This window comes from Cavia porcellus, unplaced genomic scaffold (genome assembly GCF_034190915.1).
Source record: "Cavia porcellus strain 051 isolate PalLab524CR breed Dunkin Hartley unplaced genomic scaffold, mCavPor4.1 scaffold_2, whole genome shotgun sequence".
Classification (NCBI taxonomy): domain Eukaryota; kingdom Metazoa; phylum Chordata; class Mammalia; order Rodentia; family Caviidae; genus Cavia; species Cavia porcellus.
Genome location: NW_026947485.1, coordinates 118,496,471 through 118,522,522, shown reverse-complemented (window position 1 = coordinate 118,522,522; position 26,052 = coordinate 118,496,471). Strand labels below are relative to the sequence as shown.

The following is a 26,052-nucleotide window of genomic DNA, read 5'->3' as shown; positions in this document are numbered from 1 at the left end:
TCCGCAGCCTGAGACACAGAGGTGTGGCTGGAGCAGAGCCAATTAGGGGCGATACCATTGTATCCCTGCTTGTGGACACTACCTTGAACACATAGGCCCAGACTTACCGGAGTGCGGTGGTGGGGACGCAGTGGGGCTGTGTGTGGCGGGAGGGCTGCCAGACAACGCGGTTGCGGTCAGGTCCAGGGGGCCCGCCCTGGAACTCGAAGGTGAGCTGAGAGACAGCTTCCTGGTCCTCACGGGTGAAGCGGTGCTGGATGCTGCTGGCGGCGGCGAGGAGAACTTGCGGCTTAGCCGTGGGGTCCGCCCATCAGTGGGGGGCTCCGCGCGGCCACTCATGCTGCAGGCGAAGAACAGCTCCAGGGACCTGGGGGGAAGCAACAGTGACCTCCGGGCCCAGGGGGCATGTGTGCCAGCGCCCACCCACGCACGGTGCTACCCAGCCCTCACAGCACCGGCACCAGCACCAACGCTGAGCCCCTCACCACCCCCCCCCCGGGGGGGCCAGGCAGTCTTCGCCCCTTGTGGGAGAATCTGCATGAGTCCATGGGGCGCCCCATACTCCTCCCGCCAATCTTGCAACTGCCTAGATACTGGCGGACAGTGAAGAAAGTGGGGAGGGGAGGGGAGGAGGGCGAGGCAGGAAGGAGAGGAAAGCCAGGAGGGGGAGAGGAGAAGGAAGAGGGGGAGGGGGGAGGGAAGGGGGAGGGGGAGGGACAGGGGGAAGGGGACGGGAGGGGTAGGGGGGAGGGGAGGGGCAGGGGGGAGGGGAGGGGCAGGAGGAGAAGCTAAAGGCCTGTTGCCCATACCTGACGGGGATGGAGGTGAAGGGCCGCCGGTAGACGTCGGCCAGCTTGGCCAGCACCACGGCGGCCGTGGTGAAGAGGCGGTAGGTGTGCAGGAAGGTGTTGAGGAAGTCGATGCTCAGGAAGCGCAGGTCGGTCAGGCGCTCCAGCAGGCGCTCCACGCTGGCGCAGCGGATCTGCGGCACCTTGCAGGAGTTCAGGGTCTTGCTGAAGCAGATGTCGGCGTCGTCCTTGTGCAGCCGGGCGTCAGACCTGTGCAGAGCGGCCCGGTGAGCCGGAGCCCCGCACGATGCTGGGACAGCCCGGCCACTAAAACCCCAGGCTTCACCGTGGAGGACGGGTGCTACTAATCATTGCTGGCGTGGGTCCCTGCTCCCTGGTTGTTACCTTTTACTAAGGAAATGAAATAAAAAGCCTCCTTCGGCAGCGGAAAGGCGTTTCTTTTTTTTGGCTTGTTTTGAGACACGGTTTCACTATGTGGCCCACACTGGCCTTGAACTCACTGCAATTCTCCTGCCTCAGCCTCCCTAGTGCTGGGATGACAAGTGTGTGCCAGCAGACACGGTGGGGCCAGCGTTTCTTAGGGTTTGAAAGCAGAATAACAGAAGTGTGCTCAAAAAGTAACAGTGACACCTCCTACACTCAGAGGAGGGACAAATATCACCGCCATACATTAATGTAATCTGATCTATTAATACCGTACCAGTCAGTGTTTTGCCTTCTAGAACTGGCCCTCTGATGTAACAGCTCTGCTGTTTTATTTTATTTTAGCTTATTCACATCAGACCTTACCTCAGTTTATTTCCTTCCTACTGTTTCCTCTGGTTGAGTTTCCACGCCTTTCCTTAGGTCTTGAGTTGGTTTCCTAATTTGTGGATCCAGTTCTTCTGGGCTTATTGACGTACTGACATTTCCTGAATGTAATTTATCCCTACAGTAAGGGTGATGTTATGGCTGCATTATGTTTTCAATAATGTGCACCACTAAAAATGTCTCCTTTAAGACAAGGAAACAAACCAGCCCCTTGATGTAAGGTGCTGTGCTAAGGAGGTCACCCTTCCACCTGGCACCAGCCGGCTCTTCTGAGAACCTCCGGGCCAGGGCCCAGGCAGCCTTGGCTTCCGCAAGAGGTCCGTTCCTGCCCTCCGCAGCTGCACAGCAGGGGCCTGGACTCCACCACTGTCCCCGAGAAGATGCCACGGGGCAAGCGTGAGCTCTCCTACTGAAGCCTTTCAGTGGACCAGGGGCTTGCAATTATATATTTACTTCCTTTTGAAGGAAGGACATCATTGGAAAGGACTCAATAGCTTTCTCCCTTTGCTCTTGGAAACTTCCCAGCTCCAAGTGTGCTCATGGGGGCAGAGGACCTTTGTCTCGCAGCCCCAGAAGGTCATCTTTTTTTTTTTGTCTTTTTCCTTTTTACCGGTACCGAGGATGGAACTCACGAGTGCCTGCTTGCAAGGCAGGCACTTATGCCGCTGAGCTAAATCCCCAGCCCCCAGAAGGTCATCTTATGTGACCAGCCAGGCCTACCAGGGAGCCGAGCCAGGCTGGCCTCTTGGCTTCACATTATTGATCAGAAACTCAAAAGTACATGCATGAGATGGTTACAAACAGTACGGTTCTTTCTGCCCCTCCCTGTGTGAGACTCCGCTAATTCGATTTTTCTGCTTCTCAATTTTCTCATTTATCAAAAGGCCTGAGCAAGTTTAGGAACCCATCAATTCATCCCAAATATGACTAAACAATTGCTCTTCTCCTACTGTTTCCCACCCAGCATCTCTGTTTTCTAAGAAAGCCGAGGCCAGATAGCATCCAAAGAAAAGCTGAGCTCGGATACCACTCGAAGGACATTGTTACCCAGCAAGGGTCACGGCAGTACCTCCACAGTGTGATGCTGGGCGCTGCCTCTTTTAACTGCAGTTTAATTCGTTTATTGAAAGCACTAAGAGAAAGCAACTGGGTTGCAGCCACCAGTAAATTAAGTTGTCCTTCAAAATTATGATCACATTTTCATTCTGAGAAAAGAAATTAAATATTACGAAATGACTTAATTTTCTTTTATTACACCGAGCAGGATCTTGCTTTATTTCCTAAGGGACGCTCAGAAAGACAGACTGTGTTACTTAAGCCTCTTGTGATCACAGGAGACAATGCAGAGCTGGAAGCCAGATCCGCTGTGACATCTGGGCAGTTTGGAAAGGAGGGGCTTTGATACCGAGGCACTCCCAAGACGGGTGGTTACAGCAGAATGACTTTGTTTTGTGTCACCAAAAAAGATGAGTTTCTTTTTCTCCCCATGGCACACAGCCAGGGGAGAGATGTAGGCAAAGCAGAAACGCAGAGTCCAGGGTAGGACAGAGGTAGCAAAACCACTCTCTCCTCCACTGGAGGGGTGACCAGGCCGGGGAGGCTGGGGAAACCAGAAGGAAGGTGCAGACTTGGAGTGTGGACAGCAATCCTCCTGGCCCAGGACACGGGTCCCGCCGTGCTCTTTAGTGCTGTATAATTTTTAAAGTCGGCAAAATGTATACAAAGTGGGTGGATAAACAGCCGTCCCAGGGCCTTACAACACCAGCACAAGTCTGTGTCACACACTGTCATCCCGAGCCAGCTGGACTGTGTGGCTGGCTAAGCCATGAAACTCAGGCAGGTCATTCTGAGCGGGATTAACAGGAGACCCCACAGTGGGAAATGACAGGATAATCCCAACCCGATGATGTGAACTCAGGAATCAGGTCGTGACTTGGACCTCCTGACCTAGTATCCCATACTTGTTCTTAAGCTCAGTATCATACATTCTAAAGTACTCTGTCTCTTACAGACACTAAATTAAACACTGAAGTCAAAGGAATCTTTGTCCTAAAGTGTAAAAATGGTCCTCTCAAAGTATATTAAAATTTGACTCAATTTAAAATACTAACAATTCTACTCATCACAATTTTCCACTCCAATGACGGCAACAGGGTTGTGTCTGTGCCTTTGTCGGATACAATATCAGTGACAATCCTACCACTGACACTGCTGGGATCACGTCCACCTTGCCCGAGAGGAGAGCCACCTTAGTCTAGAGCTCAGTGTCTTATTGTCTCAGCACAAATGGTTCGGACCTCAGCTGACCCACAGAAGAAGGCATAAAAGGCAAACACACTTGTTTCCAATAGCTTCAAAAGATCTAACAAAATTGCTTTCAAAAATACATCTCACTCCTGGAATTAAGAATGCAGATAACCAAGAACATGAAAGTAAGGAACGATCTGGTCCATTTCAGAACTCTTCCAGAACACCTGCTCCATTTAAACACAAAAATAGTGTCTGGAGACGACCGCACAAATGCAGAGAGCTTCACATGCACTGTTAGTTCTGGTTTTTGCCTGGGTGTCCCCCCAAGCCTGTGCAGAGCTTATGGGAGGTGGGGTGGGTCAGAGGGGTGCTACAGCTGGCTTGGTGTCGGGAGGTGGGGCCTGGTTGGAGGCGGTCACTGGGGGTGTAGCCTTCTCCCCAGCTCCTCCTCTCTCTGCTCCCTCTCCACCGTGGTTGGGAGCTCTCTTCCCCCCAGGCCCTTCCACCTTGCCTTGTGCCTTGCAGCCAGTCAACTATGGATAAGATCACGGGCCAAAATAAACTGCTCCTCTAAGGTGTGGGTGTTGGTACTGCATCCTGGGGATGAGAAAGTGACTGAGACAGTCGGGGATGGAAATGGAACTTGTCCTTTTAAACTCTAGAGACCCTAGTGGTTCCCTTGAGTTGCAGGATTCACTCCATTGAGATACAGATCGGGCAGAATGGAAGGCCTGCAGATGGCCCCTGGGCCAAATCAGAGGCCTGCAGTGGGCAGAAGATTCCACGGTGAAGTTAGCTGGTTGCCGTTAGCTGGGCCGGACATGTCTCTACTGCCACCCCTGAGTGACAGGTTCACACTGCACAGAAGTCAGCCACACCACTACCCACCTCTGACTGTGGACACATCCAGCTGTTACACGTCAGGGTTCCACACTGAACATCTTGCTAGGGTTGGGTCAGGAGTGAAACCATATGCCACAGGGGGAAAACGAGTTTTCCCAGAGTGCCAGTGAACACCCTGTGAATCTGAAAACCCATTTGGACAGCCCATGATTTGTGATGGCATGACATGAGTGATCACATGACTTGCAAGAAACATTCCTAGTGGGAAGTACCACTGCCCTGCAGCAATCTTTACTCAAGGTCCCCACCTCTGTCGATGTGACCCTGGGGAACACAGCGGAAGGACCGCTATACTTACTTGATCATATGTGGCACCGTAACTTTGGAGTTCTCCTCAAAGACGACAGTCATCAAGCCATTGCAACGGATATTGTCCACACACTGCAAGGTGAAACAGAGGCCATTAAAACCCACAGGGAATCCGGGCTGATCACAGATTCTCAGAAATGTTCCCAGATGAACCCGCTTCCTTCCTCACCTGCGTGTGTTACACACACATAGACACATGGACAGACCCAATATCCGTGCACCAAACTGCACTGCAACCACACTTGTGGCAAGCATCTGGAGACACACCAGGGCCTCGCTTTCCCCAAATGTCCTTTCCAAACCTCTGAGGGTTGTGTCACACGGTCACCATGCTCTGGCGGTGCCAACACCACAGGGAGCCTCCCACCTGTGACCAGCCTACTACATATCTGCTGCCACCAGGTGCCAGATGAAGGACGTGACCTAGCAATAGCCCCCTCTGCAGATGAGGTTCATCTCGTTGCAAGAGCAATCAACTTCTGCCAATCTATGCCCACATTTCACCACTCAGTCTAGCAGTTTCTATTGGCACCGTGTCGGGCTGGTGAGGGGGCAGTGTGTGATTTCGCTTGTTGCTGGTCCCTCTCTTTCCCTCTCTCTCTTCCAAGGAGAGAACTCCAGAACATTTGCTAATCTCCTCTTTTCTGTATTTATCTCTGTCTTATCAATTTAAAATCTTCCTGTGATTACTCTGGGCTACAGAAGAATTCATCTTGAATTACAAATATTCCCTTTGAACAAACCCAGGTCAACAATTTTTCAGATTTGAAATCGCTTTTAGAGTCACCAGGACACCATTCAGTGCGTGTGACTGACATGGAATAGTGCCAAGAGGCGGCCACAAGGTGACCTTCCACAGGGCTGACCTGGGGCCTGCACTGCACCCCAATATCCAGCGGAGAGGGGGAAGGCTGTCGGAAGCCAGGGCGCGGAAGCCCGGACCTCTCAGCCTACACCACTCCGCCCTTTCCACCTCTGTCTCTCCTTCAGGTTTATTTCCTCACAAATTATGCCATTATCTCAAGGAGCCTAAGGAAATGCAGCGTCTTACAGTTTGGTCCCTTTCCTGGGGAGAACTCTGAGCCATGTTTTTTTGTAGATGGCTGTGGTCGCCTCGCCACAGGTTGGGTTATACGTAAATTTATACAGCATCTCACCCCCCCAAGGAGGCCATGAAATACCTGCAAGACAAAGGTGAGTGCGTGAGAAGGCCAGAGAGGAGCCAACAAAGAAGGCAAAGCGTAAGACGAAGCCAGCACACACTCCAGGCTGAACATACTTGCTAGAAGCAGTGGAGAGAAATTTCTACCACTGCTCCTCAGGCAGAGGCCTAGTGTCTAGAATACATAAAGAACTCACAATAATTAGAACCCCTAAGTAAAAGACCCTCTCTAAATGCGGGCTACTGGAACAAATGAGCATTTCTCAGAAGAACTATAAATGGTCAATAAACACATGAAGAAACTGCTCTCCACACTGCTGGCCACTGGAGAAATGCAAATTAAAACAATGCCAGGATTCTACCTCACTCCAGAGAGAATGGCTGTCATCCAGAAAACAATAACAAGGATGCAGTGAGGCTGAGGGGAAAGGAAACCTTGCTGCAGAGCTGTTGTGAGTGTAATCTACGACAGCCACTTGGACACAGGTGTGGAAAACGCTCAAAACGCTGACGTCAGAAACGTCACCCCACCCAGCTGGTCCTCTTCTAGTCACCTTCCTGAAAGAGTTCAACACGCCATACTACAGTGATCCATGCACGCCAATGTCTACAGCAGCACAATCCACAACAGCTAAATCTTGGGAGCCGCCTGCATTTCTACCACCAGACAAGTGGATAAAGGACATGTGGTTTTCTACACACGGTAGAACACTAGTGTGCTGTAAAGAAGGATAACTCGAGCATGTGGAAGGAAATGGAGTCACCTTAAGATCATGATGTTTAGTGAAATAAATTAGACACACGAGTTGAAATATGAATAAAAGATGGATGGATGTGGAGGGGATTAAAAGGGACTTGAGACATATCGTGTCCAAGCACCAATTCCCCACAGGGAATATAACTGTTAGCACTGCAAACATGGATGAATAAAAACACAAATGGAAAAGCCTGAGCCAAGCCCCAGGGCAGCCAGCTTCCAGAAGCAGCCAGGACCAGGACCAGGACCAGGACCAGGACCAGGACCAGGACCAGGTATGAAATTCACACCACAGTAGGAGTCCCACTAACCCTAGTCTGAGAGAAGAGAAAAAGATCTCACAGGTCCTCAGACAGAACCACGTCCTCACAGCCTGTCCACAGCAACCCCAAATCCGATAGTCAGACTTGTGGCCTCCGGTGACACCGGATGGGAGCTCAGTTCCAAGTGCACATCCTTGCAGTGACCTCACAGGTGTGCTACAGAGGCCAGCCTGCCTCTGCTGCCTGGCTCAAGCACACAGGGAGCATGAGCTGAGTTGCCTGTTGACGCACGGAAGCCTTGGGCAGCAGGAGCCTGGAGCAGCATCTGCCCTGGGGCTTCTCCTGCCCTCCATTCTGGGTGTCCCTGAAGCCCAGAGTGGGTGCCCCTTCCTGGGCAGCACAGGAAGTAGGAAAGGAAGATGGTGTCTGCAAATGAGTGGTGTCCCTTTATGTCTCTGTCACACTCAAAGTGAGTGGCAGGATGACAGACACCAGCCTTCGAGTGAGGGGATGGCCCAAGGCAGTAGCCGCTGTGCACCGGAAGTGACCGGAGTCGCAGGCTGGGAGCCTGAGAAGCAGCCCGGACAGGGTGCCACAGCCTAGATCTCGGGGACACAGCACGGGGTGAGTCCTGAGTCCACACAAAGCCGCTGCACCTCGGGGTGTGATCAAAGAGTACCCACTCCTCTGAGATCACACCGGGAAGGGAGACAGTACTGCACCCTGGCCAGCACTGCGGGCCCCACCCAGGGACCCCAGAGACCTCTGCGAGCCTGCTCTGCTGCGCCCTGCTCCCAGAGACGGGGAGGAGCACCCTCCCTTCTCCCGTCTTCGGGTTTCTTCTCAGTCCGTGTTTGCAGTACGCGGTGCTTCCATACTTCGGGGAGCTGGAGCAGCCACCTGGCACCCCTTTAGCTTCTCACATCCTGCCTCCCCGCCTCCCTCTGCCTCTCTGTCCCCTTCCCTTCTGCAAGAGCTCTTTCTGTTTTCATCAGTCTTTCAGTTTGCTCTTTACTTACACGTGGGGTTTCTCACATAAGAGAAACTCTGTGACACTTAAAAGTTTATTTGTCTGACATGTCTCTGACCACGAGAGAACTGCAATTGTGACAACATGAGATTCTACACTAGTCCGGAGAGAATGGTGAAGATTGAGAAACCAGGTAAGAAGCGCTAGTGCTGGGCAGGCTGCAGGGGGAAAAGACAGCCTCCCACACTGCCGGTGGGAGTGTAAACCGGTGCAGCCACTGTACAAGTCAGTGTGGAGAAGACTCCAAAAACTAAAGCTAGAAATTCCTTCCCTCCCAGTTAGTCCCCTTCTAGGAATCTTCCGGAATCCCGAATAGGATCACCTATCACATCCATGCACACCTGTGTTTATAGAGCACAGCTCTTGTCAGCTAAATCTTGGAAGCAGCCTACATGTCCCTCAACAGATGAGTGGAAGAAGAAAACATGGTATTCATACAGCATGGAGTACTACTCTGCCATAAAGAAGGACAAACTAGAGTCATGTGAGAATGGCTACACCTTAAGTCCACAATGTTAAGGTCTTGCTTCTTGAAAGAGGGAACCAACAGGAAAGGGCTCTCAAGTCCAGTCTTTCCAGTCCACCTGCCCAGTCAATACGACCTGCTGCCATGGCAACCACAGGCACCCGGAGGCCTGCTTCAAGTGCCAGGGCCAGAGAGAAGCCTGCTCCATGGGTCCAGAATGGACCTTTGTTTCCTATCTCCTGCAACAAAAGCAGCATCGCCCTCCTCCCCCTCACTTCCGCCTCTGTGCCAGATGAGGGGACGGTGGCTGGGGACCAGGGCTTCGCAGGGAGAAGCAGGAGGGGCTGGGACCCAGCACCATGGCAACGGCTGGGGCAGAGGCTGCGTGACACTGGAGAAATGAGAGAGAAACCCTCCTTGCCGCACTGAATACGAACACACATTAGACGACTTCTTTGGCTCCTAACTTCATTTCTTAAAAACGTGCTCCTAGCAAAGAAAATTGGGAAGAGAAAACAACAGTGTCAGAAAATTAATCATCAAAAGAAGATCCTATTAAGCAACTGAATTTTTAAATAACTCGCTATTCATCCAGGAAACAGGACGGAGGAGGTCTCTGCCTTTTTTCTCACCTATCCCCCTCCATGAGGGCAGTGATTCATGACTTGGAATTTGAGAAGTCAAAAAGGAAATAAATGCAGACTTTCATTTTTCATCTTAATGTTTGTATTTTTAGCTATGAAATTCTTCAAACACGCAGAAGCACGCTGGCTCCTTGGCTCTAAGTGGTAGCGGCCCTGTCCCCACTTGCTGCCGAGCCTCTCTCCTCAGCTGCAGGTCAGGGAAAGCCCCTGCTTCCTCCTTCCCACCGGGTTTCTCCAGCCCAGGAGAACCACTCTCTCCATGCTGATAGTGCCCTTTCAGTCTCCCTGTCCCTATTTTTTATGTTGTTATATGCACTGTGGTTTTGCCCACTGCAGTGTATAATATTACTTGCATTTTTAAAGTTTGCACAGATACTTGTGTTTTCCCACCCCTGCTGCTTTGAGATCATCTGATGGAGCGGCAGAATTCAGTCCCCTTAAATCTGTAGCCTCTATGGTCTAATCACACACCACGGTCCAGCCAGCAGCCACTTTTGTATGTTCCCTTAGGGGATTTCCGTTTTTCTGCTACTAGAGAGATACAGATCCCGTCAACATTCTCCTTGTGAAAAAAATGCCACTTTTCTTTTAATGTAAGCTGTCTTTCTACCCTTTTAGACCTTTTTGCATTTGGTCTTCTGTATTTTACCTCAGTGTCTAAATGGGGTTCTGAGTAGACACAGCGTGCAATGTATTATTTTTGTTGACTATAAAGACTCACATTTTAATCCATTTTGCAAATTCCGACCCACTTCTCTTTGAAGACTTCGTCTCTCTGTCCTCTGAGACCTTTCTGGAATTCCCATTAGAGCCACGCTGCCCCTCCAACTCTATTCTCTGAATCTCTTTCACACTTTTCTTCTATTTCTTTGCTATATTCTGTGGAATTCCCTCATAAGCCCATTACGGAGTCCTTAATCTTCTCATCAGCTTCAACCGACCCCTGTCTGCGGTGAGTTACCAATTAGTTCTATTTTATACCCATCTTTCCTTTCGGAGCCTCTCTCTGCCTCACTGCCGGACCAGCCTCGTCCTTCTTACCCGAGGGAGTCCTTCCTTCCGTGTCATCTCGCTCCTCAGGCTCTTTCTCCCTTTCTGGTACGGTTCTGTTACCATCCAAATACCGCTATTTTACAGGCCTTTCCAGGCCGTCACTCTGTCGCCTCAGGTTCTCACAATCCGAATCTGTCTGCTCCCTGGGTTTCCCACATCTGGTTCCGGATGAATATTTCTCAAGGGATTTGTAATTTTTTATGTCAGCTCATGTACAAGGCCTGCTTTGCAGGATTCTTGCTAAGGGAGTGGATTTGTGTTTGCTTCTACAACTTTCTTGACACTTCTTCCAACAGCCAAAAGTCCTTTCTGTAAGAGTTTCTGTCTGGGATTTTTATACCATGTGGCTATTATACATCTGAATTTAAAATTCATATGCCAGACACATACTCATTTTTTCAAAGGATTTTTTTAAGAACTCGGAACTCAAGAGAAAGACAAATGCCCTTCTTCCTTTCCTGGGGCCATGAAGAATTTATTAGTTCCTATTTCAAGGAGGGCATAATCTCCCAGTGTCCAGGCTTCAAATGGGCATCTCAAGCACACCGCAGGACTCAAGGCCCTGGCTCTCTCTTTCTCCCTTTAAATATTAATATTGCTAGGCGAGTTGGTCAATTTCCAACCTAAAAGCAGCCCCAAGTCTCTAAGGGCCTGCTTACAAGCTTTCTGATATGGCTTCAAATCCTCTTGTTATTTCTGCTGACTGGGGCGGGGAAGGGGGTTCTCTTTCTAACTGTAAGCTGTTTCTATTTTATTGAATCTGTGTGTTAAACGTTTCTGTTTTTGTGGCTAGAGGGGACTAAAGCAGCTCAGTCCTCTACACTGTCACAACTGGAACTTGAGATAAATGTTTGTATGGGAAAGAAAAAAGAGATATGGATCCCCTCTACATATCTTTTGTCCTGGGTCAGGTTTCAGTCCGAAATATTTCTAATCCATTGTGTGAGGCATTAAAATTACTGTCAAAGCAATAAAAGGAAATAGTGACTCACACTCAAGGTTCAGGAGAACAAAATATACATTGATGCAGGTGGCCAGGACGCTGCCAAGAGCGACTTCTCCAGCATGGCCTTCCGAGGTCCTGCTGACCTCACCACCTTAAGCAGAAAAAGTCTATGATCCACCCTGTTGCCATTTTTTTTTTATCTTTTCAATACTGCTAAGTAGTAGGAAGCAAGGTTAGATTCCATGTTTCCTTTTAACGCACTGTTTTTAGGCTAAAGTAGAAAATTCGCAGTGCCTTCACAGAAGCTATTTTAAAAATAGGAAGAAACCACGTCCAGTGTCAAACTTGTCTCCACGGGTCTAAGCTTGGCACAAAATACAGTTTCAGCCCCAACCAAGAAGTTAGCTCACAGGTGAGTTTTAATTTTGCATTTTAGTTCATACTCATAATTATGGCAAAATCCAGGTATGATGAAAGACAAGCACAAATGAATACGCTATACCAAAATGAATGGTCAAATCCTCAGCCTTTGCTCCTTCCCTATAAATAGTTAGGAAAGGGAAGAATTATTGGTTGAGACCATTAGCTCCTTGTATATTTTGCTGGAGGTGCCAACAGTTAATTATGGCCTTACAGATACAACTAAAGGTGTAATTAATCATTCAAGCAGTTGTTCCCACTTAAAATTACAGCTCCAGCGAGAAAGACCTAGCAATACCAGGAGTCTTGCATTTTGTAGAGTTTCTCATATGAAGCCAGGATCACACTGATGCTCGAGAACCGCTTTATTATCTTAAATAAGGACCATGTGTGATCAGCACAACACGAAACCACAGCTTAGCAAGGCGGCTGCAACTCAAACCACAGAAAATTTAAGGTTTCAAAAATAAAGACTGATGAATATTCAAAAGATAAAATAATGGAGAACAGATTCACAATCGGGATTGAAAGAGAATGCTCATTTTCCTAGGCTATGTGAGTCATTCCAGTGATTTAATGTCCATCTGGTATAAACAGACATAAAATAGAAACGCTGGGAAACGTTCATCTCATTGATAACTACAGAAGTGTAAATTAAAACCACGAGAAGGCTGCAAAACCGTTTCCCATGGAATGGGAACATGTGGGAACTAGGAGATAAGCCAGCTTCTGCAGGACTCAGAAGAAGGTGACCTCAAAACCCATGGCTGATGTGGTGAAGTGACCATGTTCCCATTTCAGGAGGGACTGTGGCAGTCTGTCAAGTCACAGATCAGGAAATCACACAAATGACTGTCCCTCAAGGCTGGTCTGCACACACTGGGGAGAGACCAAAGAGGCCCTGGAAAGGGCAGAAACTCCTGCACAGAGAAGGTCAGCACCACCTTCCATCCGGAAACAGCTTAGATGCTCGATTATTCTCAAAAAGCTATCAAAATGGTAAACTCATACGGTAGACTACGTATGTATCCACACATATATACATACAAACATAAGTGCAATCTATTAAAAGAAACCAAAATGAAAAATGTGTGGGAATATGGGAAGAAAGTGAGGTTACAAACTGTTGCGTGCATACACAAAGAGCCCAGTTGTGAAGTCCCTTCCGCCTAACATGACACAGAGAGAGACACAGAGGTGGAAACGGTTCCTCTGTAGGGCCACAGTTCCGTAACCAAGCAGCCACGATCTTGGAGCTTGTCAGGCTGTGTGGGTGTAGGTTAGGGTGTCACTCGCAATGTGGGTTCACAACTCTTCCACTGGTTACCTGCGGGAGATACTCAGGCAAATGTTTTCCTGTGGTGCATGCTGGGAACCTTTCTGCCTCATTTTTTGTGCCTATATTTTCTGTGTGCCCGATAAAATATTAAATGGTCCATTTACAAGCACTCAGTAGGCACATCCCATTAATAATAAAGATGCCCAGAGACACAGTTGAGAGGCTGACAAATTTCAGGAATATGTAAGCAGTTTCCCCATAAACTGAGTAAACAGGGCCCCCCAAGTCTCTCTCCCCCTGTGAGCTCCTGCACTGATTCAGGGTGAAGACCATGGAGGTTCTCAACTTCCTTTTCTGTCCCAACCCAGATCCTGTTCGTGACAACAGGACCTTCCTTCGACCCCAAAGCAGACCCAGGAAATCTCGGCCCATTCCCGCTGCCCCTGTGGCCGGGTGACCCCTTGGTGTCTCGATCCTGCTCCACCACTCCACGCCCACCACCACCCCCACCCCCTGCAGCAGCAGAAGGGTCCTGCCGAGCCCAGGCTCATGCATGGGCTCCTTCGCTCCCATCCCTTCCTAGCTTCTATCTGACTTGGCACAGCGAGAGCCCCGTCACCACTGGTGTGGACCAGTCCTGTCTGCCCAGGGACCTCTGATAGCCTGCTCTTCCCTCACACACTCCACCTCCGACAACAGCACAGCATACACCCACTCACAGCCCTTCCTCACACTCACATGGAAGTGACCCAGGGCCAGGAATTTGTTGCTGGTGCCTGTTTTGCTCAGGATCTGTCACACATTCTGGAACAGTACCCACATACATCTGTTGGTTGAATGAATGAAACCAAAAGGCCAAAGCCACAGGGTGGGACGACTGGTGAAGCAGGAAACTTCTTGTGAAGGTCTCATGGTCACGCCAAGGGACGCACTTCCCGTGAGCCCCCGGGTCCCACCTCCTGCTGCCCCCACCACCACCCTTCAGTCCGCTCCACCCACAGCAGCTTCCTTTCACTGCAGATGAAACCCAGCATAATCTTTGGCTAAGCAGCAATCTGGGGAAATAAGGAGGAAACTGAACACCTTTCAAACTGCAGTCTAAGCAAAGAGAAGGACCCATGTGGCAAGTAAAACTTGGGGCTCCTTTCTTTCTTTCAGCATAGTTACTCATGCACTGCAGGGGTCTTTCAACCACACCCCACCAGGCAGCCTGAGGGAGGTCACAGGGTTGAGCTCCGGACCTTAGGAGCCTCTGGGATGCCCTCGCAGGAGGCAGAAGCAGCTGGCAAAACACCTTTGTCTACTCCTCCTCTTTCTGTCCTCTTCTTGGCTTAACAACACCTACACATCTTGTTCCATGGAGCTGCCCCCTCTCTCTCCAGAAAGCCAGCTCATCTCGTTGGGAGCAGGAACCAGCCCCACACCTGCACGAGCCAGCCCAACAGCAGCGTGAGGTCTTAATCCACGTTCAGAGAATCAGTGCAGGATCCAGAGCTCCTGAGGTGCCTGCCAAGGTGGCACAGAGCTAAATGGAGTGTTACTGACAAGTCTCCATGACAAGTCACCAAGGACACGCTGTGCATTACAAAAGAGCTCGCAATTTCGTTCCTTTTCCAGCCAGCTATTTATTCCCCACCAAAGCAGTCCTCGGGTTATGTAAATGGAAGTTCTGCATATGGCACTCTTACATGCGACTAAAAAGACCTGGATTAGATGGCAGTTCTGGCTTGGAGCAGCTGGGTAACTTTTAGCAAATGCCCCGCTTTCAAGACCTTGAGGTCTCGCCTGTCAAAGGCTACTAGTGCTTCTCTTTGCCTTCAGAATATGACATAAGGGTTAAATGAGATTAAGCCTGTGAGCCTCCCTTAACAAACGAGTGATCATTGCCATTCATTCTCTATTCACCCCCTCAATTTTCAATCTCTCAAAAAGAAAAGAAAAGAGAAAAGCAAAGAACAGAACAGAACTACCTGAAGAACTATGATAGAGTACATATCTCCACCTAAGACTTGTGACTGTGAGGTCTTGTGACAAAAGAAAAAGGCAAGGAAATCCACAATAACTACCTTTTCCAACTGCCCCAAATGTCTCTAGGTAACAACATTATTAAGGCACTACTAAGGTATAGATTGATGACCCCCCAAATGTTCATGTGCTCAGAGGCGGGGTTTTGGGCAGGTGATTGGATCAGGAGAGTGCTGTACTCAGCAGAGGATTTACCGGTTGATAAGCTGAGCAGTGTGCTGCTACAAGGTGGGAGTTGTTGGAGGCAGCTACTGAGGGTGTGACCTGGAAAGGTTTATCTCCCCTGGATCCTCCCTTTGCTCTGTGTTTCCTGGCTGCCATGATATGAGTCTCCCTGAGAAACCCTTCCATCGTGCCCTTCTGGCCTTCGAGCTGTTTGGGTTCTTTCTCTCTTGTTGCTGAGACAACGTTGTTAAGGTTTATTTAGCTCACAGTTTGTAGAGTTTTCAGTCCATAATCAGCTGACTCCAGGACAGAACAGCATGGCAGAGGGGCAATAGTTCAAGGTGGCAGAAGACAGAAAAAAGAAACAAGAGCAAAACTGGGGAGAGCAAACCTCTTTTCTTCCCTTCTATTGTAAGCAGGCTACCACTCCCTAAGGCAAGTGTAACACTCACACCATCTACACACACTTGCCTTGCAGGAGGTGAGGATGTTTACAAATTGAGGACCCTGGCCCCCTGCTGAGTCACTTAGTTAAACTCTAAACTTCTCAAGTTAACACAATATATCAACCATAAGAGTCTACCCCTTGCCAATTTGGCAAGCAGACACTTTTCTTTAAACCAGTCTCCAGATATAAAGACATGCCTATTCTTAACATCTCACAACTTGAACATTATAACACAGGTTTAGCAGTCCTCAAGAACCAGTACTAAATCCATCAACATTACACTACATTAGAACCATAACATTCCACCACTGGCCCCCAAAGACTCATGTACATCCCTTTACACAAAAGGCAGTTAGTCCATCTCTAAGACTTGCCAAAGTCCTAACAGTTTTAGTACTGTTGAAAAGTCCAAGTCCTAAGTCTCCTCCAAATTGTAAGGCAAACTCTTAGCTGAAAGCCCCTCTATAGATGAAAAGCTAAACTTTTGCAACATTCAACAGCACAAAATAAACATTTTCATTCCAAAAGTTACAAACAGGAGCATATGATGGAATGGGATCAAAGCAAGTCCAAAATCCAGCAGGGATTTTAAGTTCTGTAGTCCCCATGCAGCATCTGAGGCCATCTGTGGGAAGTTGTGAGCTCCAAAAGGCTTGGATGGCTCCACTCCTACAGCACTCCTGGTGGTTTTAACTCCCACAGATTCTCTGGGGCCCATTTTGCTCCCTCCTTGCAGCTTTCCTAGGATGATGCACAATCTTGGCATTTCCAAACTCCTGGAGTCTTCACTGCCCCTTTGGCTTCACCCTCACAGCTTCACACACTGCCCTCTCAGGGGTGCAATTGCCTGGCCTCCTAGGCTTCCTGAAATTGAGGTGGAAGCCTTTTTAACCTCACAACTCTTGGATTCTGCATGCACCTAAAACCAGCACCATTTGGGTGACTCCAAGGTCTGCTACCAGCTGGAGCAGTAGCCAAGCTTTCCTTTCTCCTGGCTATAGGAGTTAAACACCCAGATCACTGGGCACTCTTGAGTCCAATTCTGAGGAACAATTATTCTATGCTGCTGCCATTCTGGAACATGGTGCTCTGAGGCTTTCTCCTCAAAGCAAAGTCTTTCACTTTTGCAGTTTTGAGGCTGCCATGGTAAAGACTTACTGCTTTTTGTGATGCCTTCAGACCATCTTTTAAATTCTCATATTCCTTCTTAGCAAAGGAGATCTCCTCAGCTCTGTCTTTATAGTCTACAGCTTTTCTAGAGCTTCTTTTCTCATCAAACTCACAACCTTTTCAATCACTCTGCTATGCTTTCTGCTCTCGATTCATAACACAAATCTGGCAAAAAAAAAAAAAAACTTCCAATAATAGCCATGCCTTTGCTCAACATTAGATTACCTAGAAATTTCTTCTGCCAGATTAGTCTACCACCCTGAATCTCAGTCTCAACCAAGTCTCTGAACACAAGCCAAATGAAGACAAACTTTTTGTTAAGGCATAAAACACATCATTTTTAGTCTAACAGCCAATACAGTCTTCTTTCCCAGCAGAAACCTCCAGACCCTGGTCTTTACCAGCAAGACTTTTATCAACCTTCTGGTCTTCTGAGCTCTGACCAGAAACTCCCATCCAGAACACCCTAAAGCATTCCAGCTCCACTCTTCAGGCAATATCTCTGAACCTTTCCAATCTCTTCCCACAAGTCATTCCCAAAGACTCTTGAACCACATGGTCAGGAATAGTCAGAAAAATGATCCCACTTCTCTAGTACCAAATTCCGTCATGGTTCCTTTTCTCTTATTGCTGAGAGAAAATATCCAAAATTAAGGAGGGAAAGATTTATTTAGCTCACAATTTATGGAGGCTTCAGTCCATAACCAGCTGGCTCCAAGGCAGGGTGTATGGCAGAGGGGTAAAAGTTCACCATGGTAGAAGAAAGCAAAAGCAACAAGAGCGAGATAGGGGAGGGATAAGCCTGTTTTTCTCTCTTGTATTGTAAGCAGGCCACCTGCCCTAGAGCAGCCATACCACTCACAGCTTTGTTTTACATACAGTGAAGAATGTTACTGCTGAGTCACTTAGTTAAACTTCTAAACCAGAACAGCCAGACAACAATGGAGCAAAATCATCAGCTCTTGGGGATTTAGCTCAGCGGCATAAGCACCTGCCATGCAAGCAGGCAGTCCTGAGTTTGATCCCTGGTACTGATAAAAAATAAAATGTAAAACATCAACCCAAAGAAACTTCTCTTCAGGTGGTGGCTGTTGGCTACTTTGTCCCAGCCAGAAGAAAGTAAGACACTTAGTAATTTAAGACTTGATTTTAGCTTTTGAAACAGGGATTCACTGTGTTCCCAGGCTGGCCTTAAATTCCTCCCACCTCAGCTTCCAGAGCAGCTGTGACTACACCTGTGAGCCACTGCATGCATTTGAATGTTTTCCTTACAGAGTCACTGTGCCCCCAAGTTAGCAAACGGAGCCAACCTTCACATGGAGTTTGGATCCAGGAAGCTCCAGGCCAGTCACGGCACATTTCCAAATGTAGCAATGGGGGAATGGATGTAATTCCTGAGCTGGGTGTTGCTAGTCCAGGAAAGAGGAGCAATTCTGCCTCTTAATTTTGTCTACACAAAATACAGAAGCTCATGCTCAGATTTTACACAACAGATAGTATCTCTTTTTATTCCTGAGTGCATACTCTCTCCCTATAGCTGCGGCTGGCTGCCTTTCTCTCTCTCTTTCCTTCCTTCCTTCTTTCTTAGTTTTTTAAATCATTCATTGTTTTCCTACTCGAGAAACAAATAACCAAAAACTTTAGCAGTCATTCAAGAATTTATCACCAACAGAATAATTCCAATCCTGTCAAACACATCTGTGCTATTTGCAGCAGGCAGAAAATGCCCAGGAATTAAAATGCAATCACTACAGTTTGGTTAAATGCTAACCTTAAGAAAACAACAACAGTGACCATCTATGAAGATAAGGGATAGTAATGGCAGCGACCATAGTAAGCAGATGTAGTTTTTTGGTACTGTTAGTGTATATTTGTGATACATAATAATCACGTACATAACACACTTACTGCATCTTGATCACTCTTATAAGCCCTTCCTCAAGTCCCCTTGCCACCTCCAAAGTCTATTTCCTTGTTTCCCATCTTCTCTCCTTCATTTTGCTCTTTAAATTATTTATATTTTGGGTCTCTCAATAAGAGAAACCACATGATCTCCATCTTTCTGTATTTGATTTACCTCAAGCTCCCTCCTCCTACCAATGACTCAGATTTATCCTCCCTGGCTAACTAGTTCTCCCCTGTGTATTTGCCACATCTTATTTATTCAGGTATAAATTTTGAATTAAAATACAATATCTCTAAAAATTCTCACCAACCGTTTATGCTGTGCAGTTTTAGAAAGCAGCACAACCAAAGCCCCCACTCACCTGGCTGATGTCACTCATCCAGGCCGCCTTCTCCTGGCGCGATGGTGCCAACAGGACCACGGTGAACGGTGCAGCGTGGGGAGGTTCCACCACTATCTTAAAGTCCAGGTGTCCAAACATGTGGCCAGAACCTTTGGCTGCAATGCACGGAGACCCGAGGATCAGAGACAAAAGCAACTATGAGTGACAGCCGCACTCCAGGGCTCTGCTGGAGCAGTCTGCCCGCACTTAGGTCCAGGACTTCGGGTAAGCACAGGAAGCCTTATTCTTTTCCAAATTTTATCTTTAGTAGTGCATGCTTGAAGCATAGTGGTCACACTCATGGTGGGGAGCTGGCACACCATGCATCTTAACCCTTCTGGCAGAGTCTTATGAACATGTGGCAGATGACACAGCCACAGTCAGCAGGTTACTTCACACTGGAGTTCCAGCACATTTTGTGTTTATTTTAACTTACAGAATCTATAAAATTCAGGTTTTTTGGCTTACACTGCTAGGAATGGATCACGGGGCTTTTTGCACATGAAGCAAAGCATTCTAACACTGAACTATAACCCCAGTCCACAATCCAACCCTTAGTTCAACTGCTGTTCCTTCTCCCGCACTGAAATGTCACTACTGTGGGACAGACTCAGTAGCCAGTTCAGTGCCCTGGTAGCCTAACACCACTAAGTGATCCACCAGACCAACTGCTGGAGGCTACGCTCACACCTCCCCTGCCGCCCTTGGCAGTGCTTTCTGACTACGAAAGACTTTAGTAGCTTTACTTTTTTGTCCCACCCTGACAGCTGGTGACAGAAAGTGGCTCACAGTCATCATCACTGGCATCCGGCTCCTCGATCAGTGTGCACTCCATGAGCGAGAGAACTCCACCTGTCTGGAAACAGGGCAATTCCTGCGTAAGAGGCAGGAAGCCAGGGGCAGCAGGAAAACTGAATCTCAAAACCTGTATTCCAGTTGCCACAGACAAAAGTGTGGCAATCTTGCACCATAAATAACTTCTCAGAGTCCACAGTGGCGCTGGGGTGTGCCAGGTAGATTGAATTCACTCCACACCAATTAAACCCTCTCTTCCACCCCAGTCCTGCTCCTGATGTCTATAAAATTTGGTGACCATGGAAATAAGTTGGCAACACAGTGGCCTTAGGGCTGGATTTGCCAACCAGGAGGTGATTCATGCAGTGGAAAACTTCATCACGGCTTTATATTTTTAAACAATCATAACAGTAGGAATAGACAGCCCAATGTTTCCTGTAAATGGGCCAGAGAGTAGATACATTAGGCTTTGCAAACCATATCATTTCGACAACTAGTTAAATCTGTCATTTCCCACTAAAGCAGACACAGTCAACATGGAAACAAATGGGGATAGTCATGTTCCAATAAAACTTTATTAACAAAACAAGCAGCAAGCTAAAGGGCCCTAGATAAAACAGCAGTTAGCAAATACCACAGCAGTGATTTGCCAATATTTTATAGCTCAGCAGTTGTCAATCAGTAATAATATTGCCCAGGTTATGATTTTAATTACACCACCATATGATAACATGTTGTTAAATATCTATGATTCTGAACACAGTTGGCAACGAAATCGAGGTAAATGGGCTGCTCACTGTGCACTACTCCCCCTTTAAGTGATCATGGCAATCTGGGTTAGGACAGCAGCATGGGAAAGTCACAGTGCAATGGCCCTTGCTTCCTCCTGCGAGCAGGGACATTTGTGGGCAGCAGGGGAGACCGTACCTTCAGCAGGTGCAGCTTCCCTCCTGAGCTTCTCGTGCAGATTAGAAAGTGTTTGGTAAACAGGAAGCACTGTCTCTCTCCTTCCTTTTTCAAAGACAGTGAACCCAGGCGAACTTTACTAAGTTTCCCTCTCTCAACGGAAGGTACTTGAATAAGAGAACCTGGAGGTGGCAAAAGTGAAGAATACACAGCAGTTAAAATCACACCAAGCAAGGCCCATGCCCTTGGCCGTACACACAAGGGCCCATTTCCCAAGGTACCAAGGTCGGATCCCAGGCACCATCAGAACCAGGAAATCAACACTTGGGCAGAATAAACAATGCCTTCTATTTAAGGATGAGACTGCCTATAATATTTCTGCAACATACTTCAGAGTCCATTCATCATCTATCAATGAGAACACACATTTGAAAGAAATTCAAATTGAATTCCGAGAATAAGGCACTTCCGCCTTCTGTCCTTGGTGATGTGACCCAGCGGATTCAGTCCTCACAGCACTGCACCAAAGCTGTCACCGCACCCGGGAATGCAGCAACGGGACAAAAGTGCACAGAGTTCGTTCTTTCTGAGTCACTCAAAGTGATTAACAGCATATTAATCTGCTTTGTCCTTTAAAACTGAATGTACAGTACACGTGTCTTATAAAAATCCATAAATTATATAATTCAATGCAACTTAGGACAGTTCTTTAATGGGTAGCTATTTCAAGTTGCATTTAAATTGAGTGTGAAAAAATGCATTGTGGCCTCTAAGTGGAAAATACACCGCACAAAGTCTATACCCAGTGTTCCAGGAGCAGAACTATCTCCTGGATAACATGAGAAGTAGCACGGGCTTTATAGGATAATGTGATTACCTCCAATTGTTTCTATAAATGGTGGCCTCCCCCACCCTAAAAAGAACACACTGTTTAAGTTAAATAGCAAACCAGAAAGTACCAAGGCCGATTCCTGCAAGCATCTTGGTACTGCCTTCGAAATTCCGAGCGGTACTGTTTCTCATGCTACTTTAATCTGTCGCCCATCCACCACAGGACCCCACAGGCTCCGGCCACCCCAGAGCCTCGATGTGTGCTCAGCCCTTAGCAGCATTTTCGGTCATCGGGGCACAGAAGATTGCCAGCAACCTTGATTTTCTCTTCATCCTTTTTTCTGAGTTTCTCGATTTTTCTTTTAATGAACAGATTATTTCTCTGAGTGGAAATAAACAGTAATGTTCTTCATTCTATAAAGAACGTACACACCTAAAGCAGTACAACCATGATTATGAGTCACAAAAATCTGCATATTAACATGAGTCTTCCAAAGTGCCCCTGCCTTTTAGCAGAGATGTGCAGGGCGGCAGAGGACCTGGGCCCTGGGCCCTGACCCACAGCCTCTGCTGAGGTGAGTGATGAGGTGGGATGTCTGACACACAGGGAGTGGGCAGCCACTCTGTGCCCAAGGAATATGGAGGAACCAGTCCTGGGGAGAGATTGGGCCTGGGGACAAAGGGCCAGGAGAAGGCTGGACTCAGGAAAGGGGCTGAGCAAGAGCAGGAATGAAGGTCAGGTGGGCTGGTGGACAGGCTGGAGGCTGGGCAGGAAGGGCATCTGCAAAGCAGAGGAGTTCAGGAGAGCTGCAGGGGAGCTGGGAGGCGGAGGGCAAGTGAGGAGTAACAGGGACAAGGTGGGGGCTCACAGGGGCAAAGAAGGACCTGGAAGACTGCTGGGGACGAATCACAGCTAGAGGAGCCTTAGAGAGCCTGCTACAGCCCCTCCGCCCCACTTCACAGTGGGGAAACTGAGCCTCGGCTGGGCAGCCCATTAAGGTCATGTCTAAGTGAGAGGCAGCCAGGGACTGGGTGCCGGACAGGGAATGACAGGAGTGGCAGTGACAGTGAGGGGCCTGGCCCTGGGTGTGGCTGAGCCAGCGCAGCTCCAAAGTGAGGGCCTGTGACAGCCATGACAGCCTGGACAAACGCACAGGAACAGGACAGGGTCGGGATGGGCTGAAGGGGCTGTGAGGCGTGTTCCGAATGGCTCTCACCAAGCCTGTGAAAGCAGGATAGCAGCGTGCTCCTTAGTAAATGCGCCTAGCAGTGCAGTGACTTCCAGTCAGAAGTGACAGAATCAACTCCTGGCTCACACATTAGCTATTATGTGAATTTCAAAATAAAATAAAATAAGCGTTTCCTTGGCAACCATACATCCACAGGCTCCATCGATCACTGCTCACCTCTTCTCCACATCAGAAGCTACAGCTCAGAGGGGAAAAGAAATCCACGCATTGGATCAGAAAGGGGAAAGCACCAGTGCCACCTGGCTCATAAGACCGGATGCGTGGCAGACATATTTTAGGCAGATCCCTTTCCCACAAGTCCCCTTACTGGCTTTATTAAAACAGGTTTGTTTGTTTTTAGTGGCGCCTGTTTGCAGTACCTGTTCACACTCCCTGTGAGCAGAGGCACAAGGACACAAACAGCTCCGCTCCTTTTTCCTTCCCTCTCGCCCTGTCTTTCTCAGTATCTCCCTCTCCTGATTGGCTTCCCACAGAAGAAAGATCTAATCCCCAACTTCTTGTTCGATCTTTTCTTTTGCTCTTTGTTTATACTTCGAGTTTCTCAAGGAGGAGGAACCAGGTGATATTTAAGCTTATGCGTCTGATTTACTGCACATCACACTGTGGTCTCCCTGATGTTTTAATGTAACCTTTAGACTTGAAGAAAACATTCTCTCCAGTTAACATGAATTAGTGCTAAAAGTAGTAAGCACCCAGTATCAGACAGGCAAGTGGTGGCGTGTGGCACCTTCATCATCCGTCTATCCAGCCACTGGGGTCGTCTTGCAGTAAGGCTGCTGTCATTGAGGTCACCAGATTTGCACCAAGGCCCTGTGAGACTGGCAAGCGCTGGGATTCTTCACTCTGCTCTGCAGTGGACAGAAGTGAGAAGCAATGTCCAGGTCCTCGGGTCTGGCATTTGAAAAGCTGTGCCATGGCCCCACACCCAGCCAGCCAGCCAGCGGAAGCACACAGCTCTGAGTGGGATGATGAAGGTGTTGGAGAAATCTCATCTCATTTGTAAGCACTCTGTCTTTGGTCATCTTTAGTTTCCCTGATTCACAGTTCCACAAGGACAATGCTGACGATGTGTGGCGGGTTTGGACTAACAGTCATCCTAGAGTGCCTTTATCATCAAACAAAGACTAGTACGCATTTCATACTTCTGGAACTAGAAAGCCATCCAAAACTCAGATCTTTACTTTTAAGTGACTCACAAGCTGGACTTGGGGTGCGTTTGTAAGGTCAATAGCTCATGCAACCATCATGATAATCATGAAAGACAGGCACTGCCGCTAACTCCAGTGCGAGGAGAGGAGACAGGTCAGAAAGGTGCAGCACGCTGTCCAGCATCGAGGAGCTAGGAAACTGGGGGCCAGGAAATGGGGAGCCAGGAAACGGAGAGCCAGGAAATGGGGAGCCAGGAAACAGAGAGCCAGGCTCCGACCCCAGGAGTGGCTGCACTGTGGACCTGAGACTGCTCGACACTGACACAACCACTCAACACTTATTGTTAGATTTTGGAATAATGCTTATTGTTAGAATTTTAGAGTGGCAGCATTTGATCACCAGTATGATACACTCTTTCACCTCCTGTTTATCACACCATGCTAACGATCAGAGTCATGTACAATAAAATGCACATGATTTATATCACTACCTCTCCACTGGAGGTGGTGGAAGCACCTATCCTGAGACCACCTCTGAGTGAGCAGGATGACTGCTTTTTCTAGTTTCAGAAAAAAAGTTCACACAGGGTTGAAAGTATGTGCAGAAACACGTAAAAGTGCAAGCATGCACGCATGTACACACACACACACACACACACACACACACACACACGGAAATGGGTCTTCTACCATCCAGGAAAGTAGTTAACACAAACACCAGCAAACCATTAGAGGTAAGCCATGCTCCATTTAATAGAAAATAGACTCACAGTTTCAAAGAATAACAGTTTTTCAAAACACCTCTGCGATTCTTTAGGACAGCTAAGGGGATTTAGTAAAAGTGATGGCGGTGGCAGCCACGGCAGGATGAAGCGAACTCTGCCAGGAGTCTGCAGGGATTTGTTGCACTCCATTTTCAGGTCAAGGTCTAACATCCAGAAACAGGCTTTATTGAATAATCCTATTCAGTGTATCGGGTAATTCGAGATAAAATATGCAGGAAAATACTACTGAAAAGCAATCACCAAATTGTCACAGACACAACAGCAATATCAGAAACAAGGACAGCTGACAGAGGCACCTTAAATATGTGGCCGGAAATGAGAATCAGCACTTGGATCTCACTGCTGGGAGAAGGGTGCATGAGCTCTTTTCACCACACACAACTTATTCCATATATATACCTTCTAGCACTTTTTCATTTTTGGCATTTTTTTCAAGCCTACATCTATGCAGCCTAAGTTTTTAGAAACACAGTAAATGTTAGGTGTGGTCACGCTTGCCCACATCACAGGCCTCTCAGAAGTGGTACAGTAGCTTTGGTCAACTTTGGTTTCCATTCTCACATATTAAAAATCACAGTTCAATTAGGAGGTATTATGGTGAATTCCGAACCGAAGCAAGGTATAAAATATCTTACAACCATAATGGCGATTCAAGAAATCCAGTTTAGTCCAATGCCCAGTTTGCAGTAGTGGTGACGTCAAGCATTTACCAGATGAGGTGAGGCACGGAGAAGCCACAAGTGCTGCACATCAGGGCTCACAGTGACCCGGAGGGAGGTGCGCAAACCAGAGCGAACCCAGAGGACCAGCGGCACTCGCCAGGCCCGAGAATCAGGACGGAAGGTCGACTCCTTCCACTGGGTATTGACCTGAGCCCACTGTCCATGGGCACAAAAGGACATGGGAATCCAGGGACGGCACTGGAAAGGCACAGACACTGCAGGAAGTAAATACGGGGACACAATCCATGAGAGGACAGAGGGGCAACACAAAGGCCTACATTACATTCCATGATTATCCAGTGCCAGAAATGGGAAAAGGAATCATTCTCTAAAATACACTCCTGGACTTTAACATATTTGTAAGGCTTCACTCCTTGTAAATAAATAACAGAAGATAGAATGACATGCACTGAAGTCT

General features: G+C 48.0%; 1 protein-coding gene across 4 annotated transcripts in view; it reads right to left on the bottom strand.

Moving 5' to 3' along the window:
• Rasgrf2 (Ras protein specific guanine nucleotide releasing factor 2) overlaps nucleotides 1–26,052 on the bottom strand; it is a 171,145-nt gene that overhangs the window by 72,380 nt on the left and 72,713 nt on the right. For all 4 annotated transcript variants that reach the window (XM_063245278.1, XM_063245279.1, XM_003479514.5 and 1 more), the window contains exons 10-15: nucleotides 20,920–21,080; nucleotides 19,987–20,053; nucleotides 19,177–19,313; nucleotides 5,071–5,153; nucleotides 810–1,058; nucleotides 108–367 (exon numbers count right to left, since the gene is read on the bottom strand). In XM_063245278.1, the coding sequence (XP_063101348.1) occupies nucleotides 108–367; nucleotides 810–1,058; nucleotides 5,071–5,153; nucleotides 19,177–19,313; nucleotides 19,987–20,053; nucleotides 20,920–21,080 (957 nt within the window). The remainder of the gene's footprint in view (nucleotides 1–107; nucleotides 368–809; nucleotides 1,059–5,070; nucleotides 5,154–19,176; nucleotides 19,314–19,986; nucleotides 20,054–20,919; nucleotides 21,081–26,052) is intronic.